At 39.3% G+C, this 20918-nt stretch overlaps 1 protein-coding gene across 6 annotated transcripts; it reads left to right on the top strand.

The window, feature by feature from the left end:
* The first annotated feature begins 5200 nt into the window (after positions 1-5200).
* GPR85 (G protein-coupled receptor 85) lies at positions 5201-10799 on the top strand. Of its 6 annotated transcripts, none has more exons than XM_060777659.2 (2): positions 5201-5317; positions 7968-10799. In XM_060777659.2, exon 2 carries the CDS (start codon positions 8148-8150, stop codon positions 9258-9260), a length of 1113 nt encoding a protein of 370 aa, XP_060633642.1. In that variant the 5' UTR covers positions 5201-5317; positions 7968-8147; the 3' UTR covers positions 9261-10799. The 6 variants fall into 6 exon arrangements, with proteins under 6 accessions (XP_060633642.1, XP_060633638.1, XP_060633641.1 ...); XM_060777655.2 differs by lacking the exon at positions 5201-5317 and adding an exon at positions 5334-5596; XM_060777658.2 differs by lacking the exon at positions 5201-5317 and adding an exon at positions 5334-5540.
* Positions 10800-20918: the final 10119 nt, after the last annotated feature.

Genomic DNA, 20918 nt, shown 5'->3' on the forward strand with positions numbered 1-20918 from the left:
ACCCTGAAAGCACAAAGGGAAATAGCTCGCATTTTGCCTCTTAACTTTGGAAGTCTCTTTCTCTAGGGCTTCCCTGTAGTCCTTCCCTGTAGTTCTTGATGTTTCTAAGCAAACATCAAGTAGGAGCAAGTATGGGCTTGGTTTTCTGTCTGCTCCAAAGTTTCCAACAACTTTATATGGATGGACATTACCTATCTTCTGTCTAAAGGAACAATAAGACTATTAATAAAATAATTAATATGTGGTGATGACATAAATGACTTGCTTCCCTGGAAGGATTAAAAGTAATGTTCATTAAACCTGGATTGGATAACTTTTATCCTCCAGATGTCACCAATTACAACTCTCATCACCTCTTACCATGGGACAATGTCTTTCCAGATATTTGGGGGGAAATCCTAAAATTCTTTACCATTGATCATGGGCAGCTAGGAAACTGGGGCTTCTGGGAGTTGAAGTCCAAAAGATCCAAGGGACAGAGGCACTATACTCCTGCTCTAGAGAAGAAGAGAAAACGAGAAGGCAATAATCACAGAATTCAAGAGTCAAAAAAGACCTATAGGGCATCTGGATCAACCCTCTACATTGTGCACAGTATCCAGTCCATCTCTAACATGAGTGTCCAAGTCTGCTTGAGACTTCTAGCAAGAGAAAAATTATCCTAATGTTCCAGTTTACCTGTCCAAATGCATCTCACTCTATGATCCACCTTGGAGATTAAGATCTTCTGGGGAGGCCCTGCTCTCGGTCCCACCTCCTTCACAGGCGCGACGGGTGGGGACGAGAGACAGGGCCTTCTCAATGGTGGCCTCTTCGTTTTGGAACTCGCTCCCCGGTAAATTAAATCAGCACCCTCCCTTCTGGTCTTCAAAAAGAAAGCAAAGAGATGGCTGTGGGACCAAGTCTTTGGTTACTAAGCATTGCAAGAAATGAATAGGGAATACGTTGAGTTGACAATTGGAATGGCTTTGGATTGATTTGGATTATGTAATTTCAATATTTATATTAATATGTTTTAATTCTTTGTCTTAATGTCTAAATGTTGCTTAACTTTTATGGTTTAATATGGTTTTAATAGTTCTAATTTATAGTTATTTGTTATTGTTTGATTAATTCTCTGGTTCTTACATGTATGTTGGCATTGAATTTTGCCACGGGTTGTGTTGGAAATCACTTTAAGTCCCCCAGGGGTGAAAAAAGTGATATATAAATATAGTGAATAAATAATAAATAATTCTAAGATTGTTTTTTTATGTGTCAGGAGTGATTTGAGAAACTGCAAGTCACTTCTGATGTGAGAGAATTGGCGGTCTGCAAGGACATTGCCCAGGGGATGCCCAGATGTTTTGATGTTTTACCATCCTTGTGGGAGGCTTCTCTCATGTCCTCACATGGGGAGCTGGAGCTGACAGAGGGAGCTCATCCACATTCTCCCCAGATTCAAACCTCCGACCTGTTGGTCATCAGTCCTGCTGGCACAAGGGTTTAACCCATTGCGCCACCCAGGGCTCCTTCTAAGTAATTGATACGCTTTCATGCTCTTAGCTTAAAAATAATCTATATGCCTAGCACTATATTTGTATCAACTGTGTTTCTTTCTCTTTTTTTCTAGGATAATAAAACTTTATTTGTATTCTGCCCTATCTCACTGAGGGGACTCAGGACAGATAGAAACTCATCAAAGACTAACATTGGTCCAAGGACCAACACTTTAAGTAGTACTGTTCAAGACCATTATGCTTTTATACACTCACTATTGTCTAATAAGATAGTTATGGTCACTGTACGATGATAAACCATACTTACTCAATAAACAACATCATAAAAGGCAGGAACCATATGGCAAAGGACAAAGTAACTTCCAAATGGTGTCACACCTATTCTGAATTCTCAAAAAAATATTGGCTTCAAGATGTGCATTTTCCTGTGCTCCAACCATCTCCCTCTCTGTATTTTACATCCGGATCTGACATGTTTTTTGGTCAATATAATGTTTCCTGTTAGTTCTTCAAATGATAATTTTTACCATCTTTAAATTCAACATTGCAATATTGAGAGAAAAGCCTTTCAAAGCAAGGAGACTGGTACAGGTGCCAGAAGAACAGGAGATAGGCATGCCAATTAATAGCTCATGCCAGTCCATTCCTGGCATGCTCCAGACAAAAATTATATCTGAATTATGATTCAGAAACAATTTCTCTGTGAAAGGCGCCGGCAATCTGGCACCTTTTTAAAAGGCTGCAGTCGTAAGGTCGCTCTGCAAAAAGTTAACTTCATCAAAATCAGTGGGAGACACCACAAAGGAAGTACAGCCGGCCCTCTATATCCACATATTCCATATCCATTGATTTGAACCATTTAAATCAATGGATATGGTTTGAATTTTTAAAAATCGCCCCCCCCCCTCTCTATCTATCTATCTATATATATAATGGCATAGTAACGTGGTGTCTCATATATATTGCATATCATGAGCATCCACTGATTTTAGTTTCTATGTTGGGATTCTGGAAAGAAACTCAGTGGATACTTAAGGCCCACTGAGTATTTAGAGTGGATCACTAGCCTTAACTTTAGCATTATTTGCATTACAGAAATCTAACATGTGAGAAAAAGCTTTCACCTCTGTGAGAAATGAATGTTACCTTTTCTGCCTGTATTCCCAACCATGCCTATCCCCAAATATATTTATCCTAGTGCCACTCATGAAGGGAGGAAGTATTGTAGTTAAATATATTTACTCGGGAGACCTGGTTTCTGTAATAAGCCAAAATAAAAATGTAAAAAACTCATCTAACATGCCAGCATGGTGCAGTGATTTCACCAATGGACTGTAGGTGGATCTACACTGTTTGGTGTGGTTTGGTGAGACACCAACACTATGGCAAGAAGGAAAGACTGCAATATTTTACAAATATGGCAGTTCTGAATAGTAACAACTAAATATGGCAGTTCTGAATGGCAACAACTAAAGTGCAAGGCTGGAAGTGAATTCAGATCCCTTTGAGTCATGAAGCTCACAGATGCCCTTGTTTCGGGTGCATCTACATTGTAGAATGAATGCTGTTTGACACCAGTTTAACTGCTATGGCTCAATGCTATGGAATCCTGGGAGTTGTACTGGTTTGGTGAGGCACCAGCACTTTTTGCAGAGAAGGCTAAAGACCTTGTAAAACTGCAACTTCCAATATCCTGTAACATGGCAGTTAAAATGGTATCAAGCTCCATTAATTCTATAACGTATATGCTCCCTATGATTTTGGAAACCAAGGATTGAGTACCCATTTGGTCACGGAAACCCATTGTGGTGACCTTGGGTGAGTTACACACTCTCAGCACCAAAAAACCCATTTGTCTTAAGTGCACCTTAAAGTCAAAAACAACGTGAAGGCACACAACAGCAAGGCATTCCCTACAAAAAAATGAGATACAGAGGGGACTGAGGTAGGGAACATCTACACAGTCAAATTCATGCAATTTGACATCACTTTCATTGCCAGGGTTCAGTGCTACCAATAGTTTACGTCTTAAACATTCTCTGCCTAAGAGTGCTAGTGTCCCCCCAAAGTGACAACTTCCAGAGTGTCATGGCATTGGGCCACAGTGGTTAAAGAGGTGTCAAACTGCATGATCTGTATGGTGTCGATGCACCCATAGAGAAAGAAATAATAATAATAATAATAATAATAATAATAATAATAAGACAGAGATAATCAAAAGAAAATAATAAAAGATAATAATATAAAGATAATAGAGAAAGATAATAATAGTATAATCATGAAATAAAAATAATAATAAATAAAAATGAAAAAATAATAAAAGAAAATTATAACAGAAAGAAAATAATAATAAAACAATAATAAAGACATACAATAATAATAAAATTATAATAAAATGATATAATAACAGGAAAGGAAAATAAAAGAAATAAGAGTAGAAAATAAAAAATAGGGAAAGAAAACAATAATAAAATAATAATAAAGGCATACAGTAATAATAACATTATAATAAAATGAAATAGTAACAGGAAAAGAAAATAAAAGAAAAAAGAATAAGAATAGAAAATAATAATAGGGAAAGAAAATTATAAGAAAATTATAATAAGGACATAAAATAATAAAAGAAAATCATAAGAGAAAAATAAAATAATGGTAATACTAGAAAATAATAATAGGGAATAATAATAAAAAATAATAGTGGCATAAAGAAATAAGTATAGAAAATAATAGAGAAATAAAAAATAATAAAATTATAATAAGGACATAAAATAATAAAAGAAAATAATAAGAGCAAACTAAAATAATAATAATACTAGAAAATAATAAGGAATAACAATAATTAATAATAATAGCAACATAAAGAAATAAGAATATAAAATAATAAAGAAAGGAATAATAAAATTATAAGGATAGAAAATAATAAAAGAAAAGAATAAGAGTGAAATAAAATAATAATACTAGAAAATAATAATAGGGAATAATAATTATTAATAATAAAGCGGCATAAAGAAATAAGAATAAGGATAGAAAATAATAATAGGGAATTAATAATAATAATAATAGTGGCATAAAGAAATAAGAATAATACTAAAAATAATAATAGGGAAAGAAAAGAATAATAAAATTATAATAAGGACATAAAATTATAAAAGAAAATAATAAGAGAAAAAGAAAATAATCATACTATAAAATAATAAATATGGAATAATAATAGTGGCATAAAATTATAATAAAATAAAATAATAACACAGAAAAAAGAAGAAGAAGAAGAAGAAGAAGAAGAAGAAGAAAGAAAGAAAGAAAGATATAAAATAATCATAAAATTAAGATCTTGGGCCCTGTTCATTAGATTTGGCCACCCACCCAAGCTTTTCCATTCCACCAGATGAGAATGCCGCTATCCTTCCTGCAGGAATAATAATAGTAAAAACAATGAATGCACAAGCTAGTAGTAGTGCCATGAGAGAGCCCGTCCTAGGAAGCCGGCCAAAGGGGAGCATCAGAGGCGACGGTGCCCAGTCCAGAAGCAGGAGGGAGCATCCCATGGTGACCCCCAGGTCCATCTTCCCCCCCCCCTCCCCTCCTTTCCCCTCCCAGCCAGGATTCTGCCAAGTGCAATAACAATGCAGTCATCAGGAAAGGGAAAAAGGAGAGAGGAAGGAAGGGGGGAGGAGGAGGAGGGATGGGCAGCAGCTCCTCCATCCATCCATCCAGCCAGCCTGCCAGTCTGCCTGCCTTGCTTTCAGAGGCGGGCGCTTGGCCTCGCGCGGCTCCATCCCACATCCGAGGCAAAGCGGGATCCCTGGAGCCGCCCTTGGGTGAGAGAGAGAGGGAGCGCGAGAGCGAGCGAGCGAGTGAGCGCGCGCGGTTGTGTGCCGCTCGCTGCGACAGGGGCAAGGGACCAGGCGGCGGACGGAGCATGCGCGGCCCGAGCCCCCGGACTCCCCAGCCTGGGCAGGCGAGCTGCGCTGGAATTACAGGCAGGAAAAGGGAAGAAGGGATGATGATGACAAGAGCAGCCCCTCGGAGGGAGAAGCCTTGGTGAGAGGGGGGGCCTCGGGCTCTCTCTTCCCCCCCTCCCTCCCCAGCACCAACAGGTATAGCAGGAGGGGGGAGGAATGCATTGCATACACACGGAGATACATGTATATCATCTATATAAATATATAGTACTGTATCCAGAGGAGGCTTTGGTGGGAAGGGAAAGGAAGGAGGCAGAGATGCTGTCAGCCCTCTTTTTTGCAATGGTGGTATTGCTTTCTCTCTCCTCCTCAAAGCTGCATCACAGAAGGCACTGTATTTGAGCATTGCAACCCTTTAAAGAGGGACTTTGAGATGCATGCCATTGGGAAGGAAGGAAAGCAGGCTTTTGACCCCCTTTTTTCAAATTCTGCTGTCCATATAAGATGCACTCTAGTAGCCAGAGCTCTTGCAAGTCCCAGTTTTGAGGTAGCAAAGCATTGCAACCCTTTAAAGGGAGACTTTGAGATTGCATGTCATTGGGAAGGAAGAAGCAATGGCAGGAGAGCAAGCTTTACCCCTTTTCAAATTCTGATATCCATATAAGATGAATTCTAGTAGAGAGAGCTCTTGCAAGTCCAAGTATTGAGGTAGCAAAGCATTGCAAGCCTTTTAAGAGGGACTCTGAGGTGCATGTCATTGAGAAGGAAGGAAAGCAGGTTTTTTACCCTTTTCCAAATCCTGATGTCCATACAAGATGCATCCTAGTAAGGAGAGCTCTTGCAAGTCCCAATCTTGAGGTGGCAAAGCATTGCAACCCTTTTAAGGGGGACTCTGAGATTGCATGTCATTGGGAAGGAAGGAGCAATGGCAGGAGAGCAGGATTTACCCTTTTCCAAATCCTGCTGTCCATATAAGATGCATCCTCGTAGGAAGAGCTCTTGCAAGTCCTTCTAAAGGTGGCCAAATGCAACCCTATTAGGTGCATCTCATTGTGTGTGGGGGGAGAGATAGGGGTGATGGAAATAGAGTAGGATTTTGAAAGGGGGATGTGGGCGCTCGCTTGTGGGTTTGCTCTATATGTGTGTGTGTGTTTGAAACAATGCTCTCATGATCTAATCAGGCTCTTGTTTACACAGCAGTGGCGGCGGCAGAGGCAGCAGCAGCAGCAACCAGGCGGTTCCTCAAAGCTCAGGATGGTGGATGGGCTCTTGCTCGAAGCCATTGTGGAAGAGAGAGGCTCTGGGTCTAGAACTGAGGAAAGGCAGCCTAGTAGGAAAGGCAGGAGGACACCGAAGGAAGGGCTCTCCCTGAGAAAAACCAGCCATGGAGTGTGTATGATGTTCTTTGTTCATCGCTCTCCCCCCTTCCCCCCCCCCTTTCTTTCAGTGTTAGGATCAAGTCGGGATCCCTGGTGATCCAGATCTTTGGGTCTGGGTGCTAGTCAAGACCATGTCTGAGTGGGTGCCTGGGTGTGTTTCCTCCAGACAGACAGACAGAGACAGACACATTCCGTGCTGCCGTCCCTTCCCCCACGAAAGAGAGACAAAAACCCACCCAAACACAAGGCTGTTTAGCAGAGGCATTCGTTTTGAAGGAAAGGAGCCGGTGTTTGGGGGGGGGGGGGAACCATGGGCAATCCAGAATGGTGTTGTTTCCCTTCCATGGAGATGAACTGGCAGGGTGTGTGATTAATATGCTTTGGTGAATTGGGTTAGGAAACATACATTCTGCAGGGTTGCTTTTGGACGTGTTCCATATCAACACAGCATCTGTCTCCAAAACATGGAATATAAACAGAAAAGATGAGCATTACTGGAGGTGTTGTCGAAGGCTTTCATGGCCAGAATCCATAGGCTGCTGTGAGTTTTTCAGGCTGTATGGACATGTTCCAGAAGCATTCCCACCTGATGTTTCACCCATATCTATGGCAGGAATCCTCAGAGGTTGATGAATCTTGAGGTATTTGTTATGGAGTCATCTCTGGATGTTTGATTTCTGAGTAGGACAAGTGTTGGAATGGTGAAACAAGAGGCAGGTCACTTGAAGGCAGGGATTGTACAGCTTTATATTCTGCCCAGAAATTTGTCAACAAGACCAATCTGAGGAGTCCTGAACAAGCATTGCTTAGTAACTGTGCAGTTCCCAGACACAATAGGTTCCTGTGAGTTTTCTGGGCTGTATGGCCATGTTCCAGAAGCATTCTCTCTTGACGTTTCATCCACATCTTTGGCAGGCATCCTCAGAGGTTGTAAGGTCTGTTGGAAACTAGGCAAGTGAAGTTTATATATCTGTGGAATGTCAAGGGTGGGAGGAAGAACTCTTGTCTGCTTGAGACAAGTGTGAATGAAAGCCTTCGACAACACATTCTCGCAAACAAATAATAGTACTCCAACTTGCAACTTTCTTTGACTCTCCATAAATTAACATGTTGGATAGCACTTCCTGGCATCATTTGTATATTATCTTAAATACTCATTGCTTGTATTTTTCTTTCTTTCCCTCCAGATATTTGGATGGCATGACAGATCAGGAGGAGGAAAAGAGGATGCTTGATGTGACCAGACACCAGACCAGTTCTGCTTTTGGAATACATTCCCAGTAAGATGTATAGGTCTATTTTTTCCTTGTTCATATCTATAGATCATAAGACTTGACTGAGGCAATACTCATATCATCCATCCATCTATGGCGAACTATAGCCATGCAGCTGACAACATTTTACAAAATCTTTCCCCTTTAACTGCATTTTTGAAATTGACTTCTCTGGGTTTCATAATAGGAGTCAGCGTGGTGGGCAACCTCCTGATCTCCATTTTGCTAGTCAAAGACAAGACCTTGCATAGAGCTCCATACTACTTCCTGTTGGATCTTTGCTGCTCAGACATCCTCCGGTCTGCGATTTGTTTCCCATTCGTTTTTACTTCCGTGAAAAATGGCTCTTCTTGGACGTATGGGACTCTCACTTGCAAAGTGATTGCTTTCTTGGGGGTTCTGTCCTGTTTCCATACAGCCTTCATGCTGTTCTGCATAAGTGTCACCAGATACTTAGCTATTGCCCATCACCGCTTTTATACAAAACGGCTGACCTTCTGGACCTGCTTGGCAGTAATCTGTATGGTGTGGACCCTCTCCGTAGCTATGGCGTTCCCTCCAGTCTTGGACGTGGGCACCTATTCGTTCATTCGGGAGGAAGATCAATGCACCTTTCAGCACCGTTCCTTCAGAGCCAACGATTCTCTGGGATTTATGCTGCTCCTTGCTCTTATCCTTCTAGCCACACAGCTTGTCTACCTCAAGCTGATCTTCTTCGTCCACGATCGCAGGAAAATGAAGCCAGTTCAGTTTGTGGCAGCGGTGAGCCAGAACTGGACGTTTCATGGTCCCGGAGCCAGTGGCCAAGCCGCTGCAAACTGGCTGGCGGGCTTCGGAAGGGGTCCCACGCCACCCACCTTGTTGGGGATCAGGCAGAACACCAACACCACGGGCCGGAGAAGGCTCCTCGTCTTGGATGAGTTCAAAATGGAAAAGCGGATCAGCAGAATGTTCTACATCATGACATTCCTCTTTCTAACCTTGTGGGGTCCCTATTTGGTTGCCTGCTACTGGAGAGTTTTTGCGAGAGGCCCTGTGGTTCCCGGGGGATTTCTAACGGCTGCTGTTTGGATGAGTTTTGCCCAAGCTGGAATCAATCCTTTTGTCTGCATTTTCTCCAACAGGGAGCTGAGGCGCTGTTTCAGCACAACCCTTCTTTACTGCAGAAAATCCAGGTTACCAAGGGAACCTTACTGTGTTATATGAGGGAGCATCTGTAAAATCTTTAGCCTTGTGAAAACACTACCCTTCTCTGCTAAGCAATTGTGGCCTGTTGCCATGTTTTGAGAAGAAAGGAAATATATATATATATACCTATATATATCTCAAAAAAGGGGGGGAAATGTCAGCAGTTGTAAGGATTTGGGCAACAACAACAACATTCTGCAGTTTTTGCAATAGCTCATCTCTAATCCTATTTTAAAAGCTAAACTTGTTCCTGCTGACCACTCGTGAAGGTTTGTAATTTAAAAAAAGAAAAAAATAAAGGACTGAACCACTGCCCTAAAATGCTTTGATGTGGTTGAAATCTAGAGAAACGATTCGGAGAGTAGCAGGTGCTAAATATATCAGCACTAAATGCTGTATATATCACTCCATAAAGCAAGACCATCACAGAAAGATTAGCATTGGACATCTGAATCAGTTAAGTTTGACATGAGGTTAATGTGTTGATGAAACTAATTTTAAACCATTTCATACAATTATTGCTTTTCAAGGACTAAAAAATGGGGACAGTGTTACATCCTGTAACTGAAGAGAGATATGCCATGTAGTAGTACCGGATTATCACCCACTCTGTTTGCCTTGTGAGTTCTGGAGAGCACCCCAAAGCAGTTTTGTGTTCTGGGTTTACATATGGTTTGGTTGAAATTAAGATTTTGTTTTCCTCTGAGTACATTCTCTTTATTTGATTTTGTTTTATTTTCATCTTCCTCTCGTCCTTACAAAATAGCTACAATCATAAATCCACTCTTCTTTCAGGGTGAAATATTTCTGGCATATCATTATGTCCTGTGTTTACTGTTTAGTTTATTTAATTTTTGGGTTATTGCTGTTCTTTCTTAAAATCCCTGATTTGCTATCTACAATTTTACTGTATGCATTTTATATTTTTGAAAGCTAGATATCGGTCTGTTAGGCAACATCAATGAGATTGTCCAATCATGACAAAAGAGTAATCACTACACAGACTAATAATCACATGTTGCCTTAAAGGGTTATCTAGTATCTTCCATTTTGTTTAGCATCTTTTTTTGCAACTAAGCAAAGAAAAAAAATGAATCGGTTAACTCCAGTCTGTCATTTGGGAGTGCATGAATGATCACTTAATCCCCTCTTTCCTTTTGATTCCCATGATTCCCTAAATCAGTATGCTCATCACTTAGGATGATATGATTTCCCTGCCCAAATCCCCACCTTTAGGTGTGTTGCCCATTCTAGTTTGTTCTGAGAAACACAGGCAGTCAATGTATGTTTATATTTTAAGACAACTGTCATGGGAAGACCGCTGCCTTAGTACGATATCTTGCACAAAAGGTGGAGCATTTATTCTACTGAAGGCACCGTCTTGTTTATACTTTCTGCACATTTTGGTGTATTGGTTGTTTCCTATTCTTTCGATTTTAACTTGTGAAAGCATATAATATGATTTCTAGTATTTTAGAAATACATTAGAGTCTGTGAGTCTTTCCTTCTTTAAGATACAGATGTGTGGATTTCAATATAAAGTTGCATTTGCCAAAATTTACCTGTGTAGCCTGTTAATTTTCTTGGAATAAAATTTTACATTTTTCCACTTATACAACAACCCTTTTTTTGATCATGGTTATTATTCCTACTGTGGTTTTGTTTAGAGAGCATGGATTGTTGAGAATGTAGCTATTATTATTATTATTATTATTATTATTATTATTATTATTATTATTATTTGAAGCCACTGTATTCCCAAACTGTAAATGCATGAATGATGGGGACTGCAGGATTTGATAAATGATATTCTCAACAATAGCACTGTTGTGTAGTTTATCATAATTACCCCGATATCTATGTGTATATGTCAGATTTCCTTAAACACGCCACACATTATTTATGATAACACAATGTATAGTAGAAAACTAACATTATGATTATGGCAAAGGGAGATTTAATTTCAAATTAACATCAAGTCTGTATTTCACTGTTGTTCTAGTATTCGCCATTTCTCATCCAAACATTCATGGAAAGCAGTTACCAGCTGGACTATTCTGGGAATATTATATTTTTCTCATTAATAAAAGTAGTGCTATTATTGCATATGAAGGAAAATAATTTGCTTAAGGATTAGGATGGAAACCTGATTCCATCAGTGCTGATGGCCAGCTTTGTAAGTTGACCTCATTTGTTCTTCACGCTAATGTTTATGGGTTCAAAGGCTAAATTTAGCACGCTGTGTTGAAACACGGCAATAATCAATCTTCATGAATACAAAAACATTTCAGGTCATAATCCCCAAGAGGCTTGAAATAAATGAAGTTCCAGAGACGTGTCCTACTGCCTGATCTAAATATACTATGGGAGTAATTGATGGTATAGCCTCACATTAATAGTACTGATATTTTTTAATACACAGAATCTCTTTTTATACATTTTTCTCCTACATAGGTGTAAGATAATTCTGAGATTCCCCTTTCACCTGGTCATGTGTGGATCATGAATGTGTTGTGTTGACTTCGTTTATATGTGCTGGGAAACATAGCTGCATGTTTTCAGTACATGTGCACATGATAAAATAGAGACTTGTGCAAAGTGGTTGAGCATAAGATGAATAGATTGCTGGTACAGGAGGATATAGAAGAAAGAAATTCAGTAACTTGTGATACAGTGATACAAAAGGCAGGTTTTAAAATGTCTCAGGGCCCTTCCACACAGCTGAATAAATTCCCACATTGGTTTGCTTTGAACCAGAATATACGGCAGTGCGGACTCAGATAACCCGGTTCAAAGCAGATATTGTGGGATTTTCTGCCTTGATATTCTGGGCTGTGTAGAAGGGCCCTAAACTGAAATCCGCCAAATGTTCAATTGCCAATGGCTTATGAATCAAGATGCAAGCCAGTTAAATAATATTTCGCTTTATATATTAAAAATACAATTGAAGGTTATTCTTCTAAAGATTACTAAAATATATTGGTAACAAGGGGCCATATATCCCAGTTCAAAGCAGATATTGTGGAATTTTATTCAGCTGTGTGGAAGGGGCCTAGGTTCTATACAATATCTAATTTCACTAACGATAATGAATGTACATAAATAAAGGAACAATTCTGATTCAAGTTTCAAAGACCAGAGAATCAAGTGTATCTTGCCTCAATCAAGTTGAATTTTGCAACTAGTCTGATAGGAATGAGTACCTACCTAACATTGTAACTGTATAGTTTGTGAATAGGAACTGAGCCCCTGTTTTCATATATTGGTGTGCAGTTTTACAAATATCACAGTATAGAAAGTTACAAGAAGAAGCCACTCAAAGATTTAAAACCAGATTTGTTTTGCATGAGTTTGGATGGGTTTGGCTTTTGTTTTCCTCCTTTGAGAAGAGGAAGAGGTGTACCAATTGAAATTAAAAGGCAACACATGAAATATTTTAATGTAACACCCAGTTACTTTCTTTGTAAAAGACACATTGACCCCAAATTATACAGGGAAATGGCTTAATACAGTTCCTAAAAGGATTATATGCTTACATGGATTAAAATGGTGTATCTGGACAGCTGTTATAATTTTGGGTAGCCTCATGTTCCGTGCATAAAAGGATCGAGGTTAGGAAGAAAAAATGCCTGTTTTGTTGGATAGCTGCCTTCTTATACTATGGGATGTTTTCTTCAAAATGCTGGGATGGGTGCCACTGGATCGTAATGGAGTGGCACAAGCATTCCTGGTCAGCATTTCATGTTATCTTCTGAATGTCAGCATTTATTGATTTTGTTTAGTTTTGTTTCTCTTGTTGGACTTAATATTAGAGTTGACCTTCATCTTCAAAGTGCCACGTGGTACAGTTTTCATTGTACCGAATGCCGTGGGGTTAGGGCTACATAGTTGAGTGCTTGTGCATATAAAAATGTCCTTGCACGGGGAAATTAAGCTATGTGGTGTTTTTGAATGGGCAGTTTACATGTTCAGACCTTCCTTACTTGGAATATTATCCTTTACCCAGACTATGAAAGACAACGTGAGCAATAAACCTAATTAAATAAAATTGAATAGCTCAACCTGTGCCCTTTTCCCTTATGGTAATGTTGGACAAGATGCAGATGTCTTGATATTAGATAACTTCAATTCCCATCAGCCCTAGCCAGCTTAGCCAGTGGTAAGGAACGCTAGGAGTTGCAGTTCATTTTGTAAACTGCTGTTAAGAGTATTTACTTAAAGTTTATTTTTCCTTTCTCCACTTAACCAATTTAATGTTTTTCATCTATTTTCTTCCTACTTTCTTAATCCAGTTCTGACAGCCATTCCTGGAGTTTTCCTTTAATAGCAAATCACAGATTGAGTTGCAGTTCTTACATGGCACACGCTGCTAGCCTAACAAAAATGCCAAGGCACATTTTGTAATAAATGTGTCTCCTAAACCTATAATAATGTGACAGTATGCATGGTGACTATGCACAATGTAGTTACTATCTTGAGAATCACCTATCTTGAGATAAGATTTCTGAAATTCTGAAATGGTTGCAAAATTTGTGTAAAGGCTTATTTTTGAGAACCTTGGAGGACAGACAATGTTCCCATGTGTGAACGATGGGACCCACGTTCACACATGGGAACATTGTCTGTTCTCCAAGGTTCTCAAAAATAAGCCTTCACACAAATTTTGCAACCATTTCCCATCTATATTGCCATGTAATGCAATTTCACAATGTAGTTTAACTGCATTGAACTGGATTATATGAGCCTATACTACCATATAATGAAGTTCAATATAACCTTTAGTGTAAATTGTCAAATTAAAGCTGCACATTTTCATCACAAGGCAACACCATGTGTCCTTCCACATTATACATCATAGGACTATGCTGCACCGTAACTGGCACACCAACATCCCATGGAATCCTGGGATCTGCAGTTTATGGAGAGGAATATCAAATGATCAGCCCAGAGAGGTCAAATGCCTCAGCGATCTATAAGGCCAGGATTCTATTATTATTATTATTATTATTATTAGTAGTAGTAGTAGTAGCAGTATGAATATTGGTATTATTAGTATTATTATCAATATTATTTACCCGCCTCTTCTTATGGCTTGAGATGTTTCCATAGTAGCTAAAGTGGAATATAGTGCTATAACTGTGGAATTTCCATCCTGTTGAAGAATTTCAAATATTTTCTAAGGGAAGAAAACCGGAACATGGCATCCCCAAGTATGCAGACTTAAGAACTATTTATACATAGGTGTATATGTTATATTGATTTCATTACAGTACTAGTATCTACTCATGACTCATGCTTGTGATTCATGTTCTTAGAAGGAAAGACATCAAGGCGTCATCCTCAATGGCAGGCTACCGACCAGTGTTAGATATGAATGGGGAACATGAAGCCATCTTTGGGTTTCTTTTTCACTCATTTTGGTGCAAAGTTTGCATTTTTGTCTGTGAGGGGTATCATGACAGCTTATGTGCCAGTGTGCTGTGCTTCTGCATGCTCTGAGGCCTAGTGATTAATTGATGGGTAATTTTAATGTGCTAAGCAAGCTGCAGTTGATTCATTTAGTGATTCAACCAAAGGCTTGGAGCTTTAATTGATTCAGGTGTGAAACCTGTCTTTACAGGTTTATCGTGATCTGAACTAAGGATTGTCATGTTCTTGGCTGATTCGGATGTGAATTTATATTAGAATGGCAAGTGGTGATAACAGCCTCATGAGCTGAAAGATGTGGTCCTCATTTGGTCCATATCTTATCCCTATGCTTCAGTTGTGAAGATTGAGGCCCCTTCTACACTGCCATATAATCCAGATCAAAGCACACAATCTACATTATCTGCTTTGGACTGGATGATATGAGTACACATCCATATAATCCAGTTCAAAGCAGAGAATCTGGATTCTATATGGCCATGTAGAAGGGGCCTGAGAAGTCAAAGCGTTGCTTCCAAAGGGGATTTGTAAGCCAGATACAGTAGAGTTTCACTTATCCAACCTTCGCTTATCCAACGTTCTGTATTATCCAATGCAGTCTGCCTCCCATCCGGAATAATGTTTTGGTGCTAAATTCGTAAATACAGTAATTACTACATAACATTACTGTGTATTGAACCGCTTTTTCTATCAATTTGTTGTAAAACATGATGTTTTGGTGCTTAATTTGTAAAATCATAAAATTATTCGTTGTTTAATAGGCTTTTCCTTAACCTCTCCTTATTATCCAACATTTTCACTTATCCAACATTCTGCTGGCCCGTTTTGAATAAGTGATACTCTACTGTAGTTCAATGGAAAGTTAGAGAATTGAAAGCACTTTCTTCTTGTGCAGAAAGCGGATTGTGTTGTTTCTTGTTGCTCAGTAGGACAAATCTCTCAAGTTGCAGTAAGAAAATGTATGGAGTGGTTGACAAGTTAAGAAAGCAGGGAAGTCTATCTATTTTGTTTTCCATTGCTTCCAAAAGGTAACAAAGATGAAGAGGTAGGATTTCTGTATTTCTCCCTATGTCACCTTTAGATGTTGTTTTTCTCCAGCTGACTGTGGTTGCATTGTTTTATTTATTCTTTTCTGATTCCAAGGATTGGCATTGATTTCTTTAACTTGGGAACAAATTGGGTACATGACATTTATTTTTCTAGCCTGAGCGCAGCTTAGTGGGCATTTGGCACTTTCACTCTTTTCTCATTTTGGAACAAATTACTTTCTCGGAGTGTGTGTAGATTATATTTTATTTTAATGAGCAGTTTAAATATAATGTAAAATTGCAGTAAAGTTTTTGCTATTTTGCAATGCATCCAGTAATATACCTTCCCCTTCCTTGACAAATTGCTAGTGATGCGCTGGAAATAAATCATCAGACTCTGTGGTCAAGGATTAGTTGGACAAAGACATCTGTAATAAGAGATGGAAATTTCTCTCCAGCTACTGATAACAACTTTCATTTTTCACTTTCTGTTCCATAGGGAAAACATCTAGGTGATAGAAGGAAAAGAAACCTCTAGAAGAAAACAATTTTCATATTTTTAAAAAGCAAATGAATACTTTTATTGCTTTTTTGCTTGTTTAGAAGCATTTACAATGGGCTCAAAGGCTGAGAATGACTAAGGCTGCATGCACCTACACTGTTGAATGAATGGAGCTTTAACTGCCAAGGTTAAACACTATGGAATTCTGTGGTAGGTGGGTGTCAATTTACAAGGTCTCTAGTCCTGTCTGCCTGTTCTGGTGCCTCACCAAACCACACATCGTAGGAAACCTTAGTATTGAGCCATGGCAACGAAAGTGTCAAACAGCATCAACTCTATAATGTAGATCAGATATGGGCAAACTTTCTAACTTGAGGGTTGCATGGTGGGCCAGAGCAGGATGGGCAGGCCAGGAGGGAGAAGTTTCTCCCCAAGTCCCCTCCCAGCCCTTTCCTCCCCTTCCTCTTCTCTTTCAGAGGCAGAAAGTGAAGGAAAGATGGGAAACGTTTGGATCCCAAAAGGGTTAGTTTTGGTCAGGATGAGATGGTGGACATGAGAGAAAAAGTTTATCCGTTAGACCCCATATTGCCTACTCTTGATATAGAATCCTAGAGTTGGAAGAGACCCCCAAGGGCCATCCAGTCCAGCCGCCTGCCATGCAAGAAGGCACAATCAAAGTACTCTCAATAGACAGCCTCTGCGGAAAAGCCTCCAGAGAAGGAGACTTCACCACACTCCCAGACAGCCTCTGCCACTCTCCAACAGCTCTTACTCCCAGGAAGTTATTACTAATCTTTTCAGTTGAATCTCTTGCCCTGCCATTTGAACCCATTGCTCTTTGTGCCCTGGTCTCTAGAGCAGCAGAAAGTTAGTTTTCCCCCTCCTTCTCAATGGGACATCCTCTGAAATCTCGAAACATGATTCTCATGTTCCCACTCTACCTTCTCTTCTCCCAACTAAACATTCTCCAGGAGGAAAGGAGGAAGGAAAAAGAGAAGGAAGGAAGGAAGGGTTGAAAGGAGGGAGGGATGAAGGGGGGTAAGAAAGAGGGAAAGAGGAAGGGAGGAAAGAGGGAAGACAGGAAGGATGAAAGGGTGGAAGAGAAGGAGGGAGGGAGAAAGAGGGAGGAAAGGAGGGAGGGAGGAGAAAAGGAAGGAAAGATAGGATGGTGAGAGAGAGGAGGGCCTGAGAAAAGAGTGCCAGACCTGGGTTTGCCCATATCTAATGTAGATGCACCCAAAGACAGCAATTCTTTTACCTACCTACCTAAGAGTACATTTCTAGGTGGCTACAGATTGAATTTGAGCTTTAAAGTGGGGCTACTCAAAGTGATGGCGCATGGACTAATGCTGATCCCTGAGCCCTTTCAAAGCAGTCCCTAACACACTGGGGAGGGATAATTCAGATAATTTCAATAGCAATGATTTAAAACAGTGCTTCTCGAGCTATCATATGTGCTGGCAATTATTTTCCTGGAAATTTAATAGGGACCAGCACCAGGCCATGAATCACCACTTTAACACCATTTTAAAGTGCTGAACCCTAGCCCCAAAATAGATTGAGCATGTTGGATAAGTCCTTTAAAGTCTAGATTAAAGCCAGAGTGGATTCATTGGCTGACTGCTATGGGAGCCACCATTGAACTCAGTGGGACCTTTTTCTAAAAAGACTTGCATAGGATCGCACTGTAAAACATATTGCTCTGAATCTTTGGTACATATTAAAGTAACCTTTCCGACTTCCAGCTGTATGCAATGGCTTTTCAAAGATTTTGATGCTTCACAAATAAAAGCCAAATATACCCTATAGCTAAAAGAAAGAAAGAAAAGAAAAGAAATGCTGTTACAAAATAGCTTTCAACTGGCCTTAGGCCTTGGGGCATCAAAGCCCCATGTGTTGTGTGTGCTTCTCATTCCCTCATTTTAAGAGCATTGTGTTTGCTCAGTTGCATTTTTTTCCTCTGCATTTCATGCATGAGAATGTTTTTTTCTAGAACCTATTACTGAAGCAGCCTGTTATTATCCATGCATAGGAAAGCAGATAGATTGGTGAGTGTTTTTAAAACTAATTAGAATAAACCTTAAAGGATACAAGTAATTTCTAGAATGTTGTTTAATAAGAGAAGGTTATCAATTACTAGATACAAAAATCTTGTGTAACTTTTTTTAAAAGATGGGGAGATGATCCTAACTCATATTTCGCAAAGGGGATGAATTAGATGCATTACTTAGCATAACAATACCACTTTAAAGATATGGATTAAAATGATGAATAATATATTTATCCATAAAGAAATAACTATTCCTATCTTTCTTGAAGATTTAGCATGGTATAGTGGTTTGAACAGTGAGCTATGACTCTGGAGACCAGAAGGTGAATCCCCTCTTGGCCGTGGAAACCCATTAGGTAACCTTGGGCAAGGCATACGTTCTCAGCCTCAGAAGAAGGCAAAGGCAACTCCTTCTGAACAAATCTTGTCAAGAATACAATAATAATAATAATAATAATAATAATAATAATAATAATAATAGTACAGTTTATTTATATTCTATTCTGTCTCCCTGAGAGGACTCAGAGCGGATTACAGTATACACATATAGAGGCAAACACTCCTTCTGCAATATGTGTTGAGCACCTCATACTGGCAATTCCAAAATCCAAAACACTCCAAAATTGTTCAGACCACATCTGCTTTCTGCTGGTTCAGTGTACGCAAACTTTGTTTCATGCATAAACATTGTGCATAAAATGACCTTTGAATACTGTATATGTGTATATGAAATATCAATGAATTTCATGCATAGTCTTGTGTCCAAGATATCTCATTATGTACATATATGGAATGACAGGTATTCCAAAACGAAGACAATGGTTCAATGTCTTTGAACAAATTTTCATAAAATCCCTAAAGGCCAGCTGTCAAAAGCAGAAAGATACCAAAGACAGCATGAATCAGGGGTGGGCAGACTTTAGTTTTTCAAGGATTGCTTTGTTTGTTATTTTGTTTTTTCACAGGAAGTCTCAGATCCATCCATTGAAAAATAATTGGCTCAGGAAAGGAGACTCGGAATGAAGGCCATCCCAAGAAGTTTCATTGCCTGAGGCAAAGCAGCAAAGGGCACCATTTAATGCTTTTCCTCAGGCAACAAAATGTTTTAAGGCTTAAGTCACAGTGTGCAGTACTCAAGGCTGGCCAAGTTATTTTGTTACCTAAGGCAACATGCTCCCCCTCCAATGCCTCGTCCTCTGAAGAGGAAAAAAAAAAGCATTAAAATAAAGTAACAAAAAATGTTCCTTTTTGTGATATCCAAAACTAAGCTGCCCCAGTTGATGGCATTATTCTGCCTAATGGTAGGACTAGCTTAGCATGAAAATTGCTGAAGGTGTCCAGCAAGTATTTCTTTTAAATAGCAAAATCGGAGTTTGAAAACTCTGTCATGCACCAATTGATTTTCCTTCTCCAGGATTCAATGATATTTGGCACCCTGATTAAGGAAGGAAGGAGAGGGAAGGAGGGAGGGTTTTTGTTAGTGTTCCCCTTGAACCATGTTTTGGTGCATAACATTGGTGATCTACTGCAAATCAGCCTTCTCCTGCCCCCTGAGATAAATTGCAATAGTTTTGAAATGTGGCAACAACATGATGTCTTGGTTTGCATGTTAGGACTATGACTCTGGAGACTAGGGTTCGACTCCTTATTTGGCAATGGAAGCCTGTTAAGGATTCTTAAGCGAATCATGGTCTCTTAGCTTCAATGGAAAACAAAGGCAAACCCAATCTGAACAAATCTTGCTCCATGAAAGGGTTGTTATAAACTGGAAATAACTTCAAAGCACAAAACAACAAGAACAAAAGTATTCAATTGTACAAAGGACCTTATCACATTAAGAAATACTCAATTTCTGAGAAAATTTGAAAATGCTTTTAAACGAGTCCCATCACATGATGTTTGCCCCATCCCATCAGTATTCCATCGGAATCCATCTGCAAAGCATTACAGAAATTGATTATTTGCAGACAGAATTCTTATCGTAATTTTTGAAATACTCCAGATTCTTTTGCCACTGAAGCATTGTTTTTGTGTTTGATAGAAAAAATCTGTATTCATCCCATCAGCAATTATACTTTTTAAAAGGTCATGGAGTGATGTAAGGGGTGTTTTTACTGGATTGGGAGGATCCAGCCTTCTGTGGTGTGATGAGTCAAAGTGCAGTGTTTTCAAATCATAACACTCATAATAAGCAGGTGTGATGAGGAGAGTATTTATCCCGTCTCAATGCAGTATGCATCCAATCCTAAAAATATGTGAGATGCATATAAACAGATTATATCCCAATGTGATAAGGTCCATACTGATTGAAAGTAATATTCTGAAAAGAGGTTGCTAAAGTAAAGTCTGTTCTGCCTAGAGTTATGGTCACATTGGGACATACTCAAGCAATCATGGAATTATTCAAGAAAAACTTGGTTTTTAGATCAATAAATTAAGGCTGTAATTGTCAAAGTCCAATTCCAGCACTGATGGATTGGGGAGATGAGGATAAACCAAGGTAGTTGAGACAATGCTTCAGATGCAAGGATTAGGAATACAGTCACCATGGACAGAATTTACAGTGAGCAGAATGCAAACCAAATCAGAGGTGAAAAGAGAGCATGGCCGAGGAGAATGAGACCTCAGCCAGGATTTCAGTTCACCCAAATACTATGCAGTGTGTAAGA

This window comes from Anolis sagrei, chromosome 5, assembly GCF_037176765.1.
Source record: "Anolis sagrei isolate rAnoSag1 chromosome 5, rAnoSag1.mat, whole genome shotgun sequence".
Taxonomy (NCBI): Eukaryota; Metazoa; Chordata; class Lepidosauria; order Squamata; family Dactyloidae; genus Anolis; species Anolis sagrei.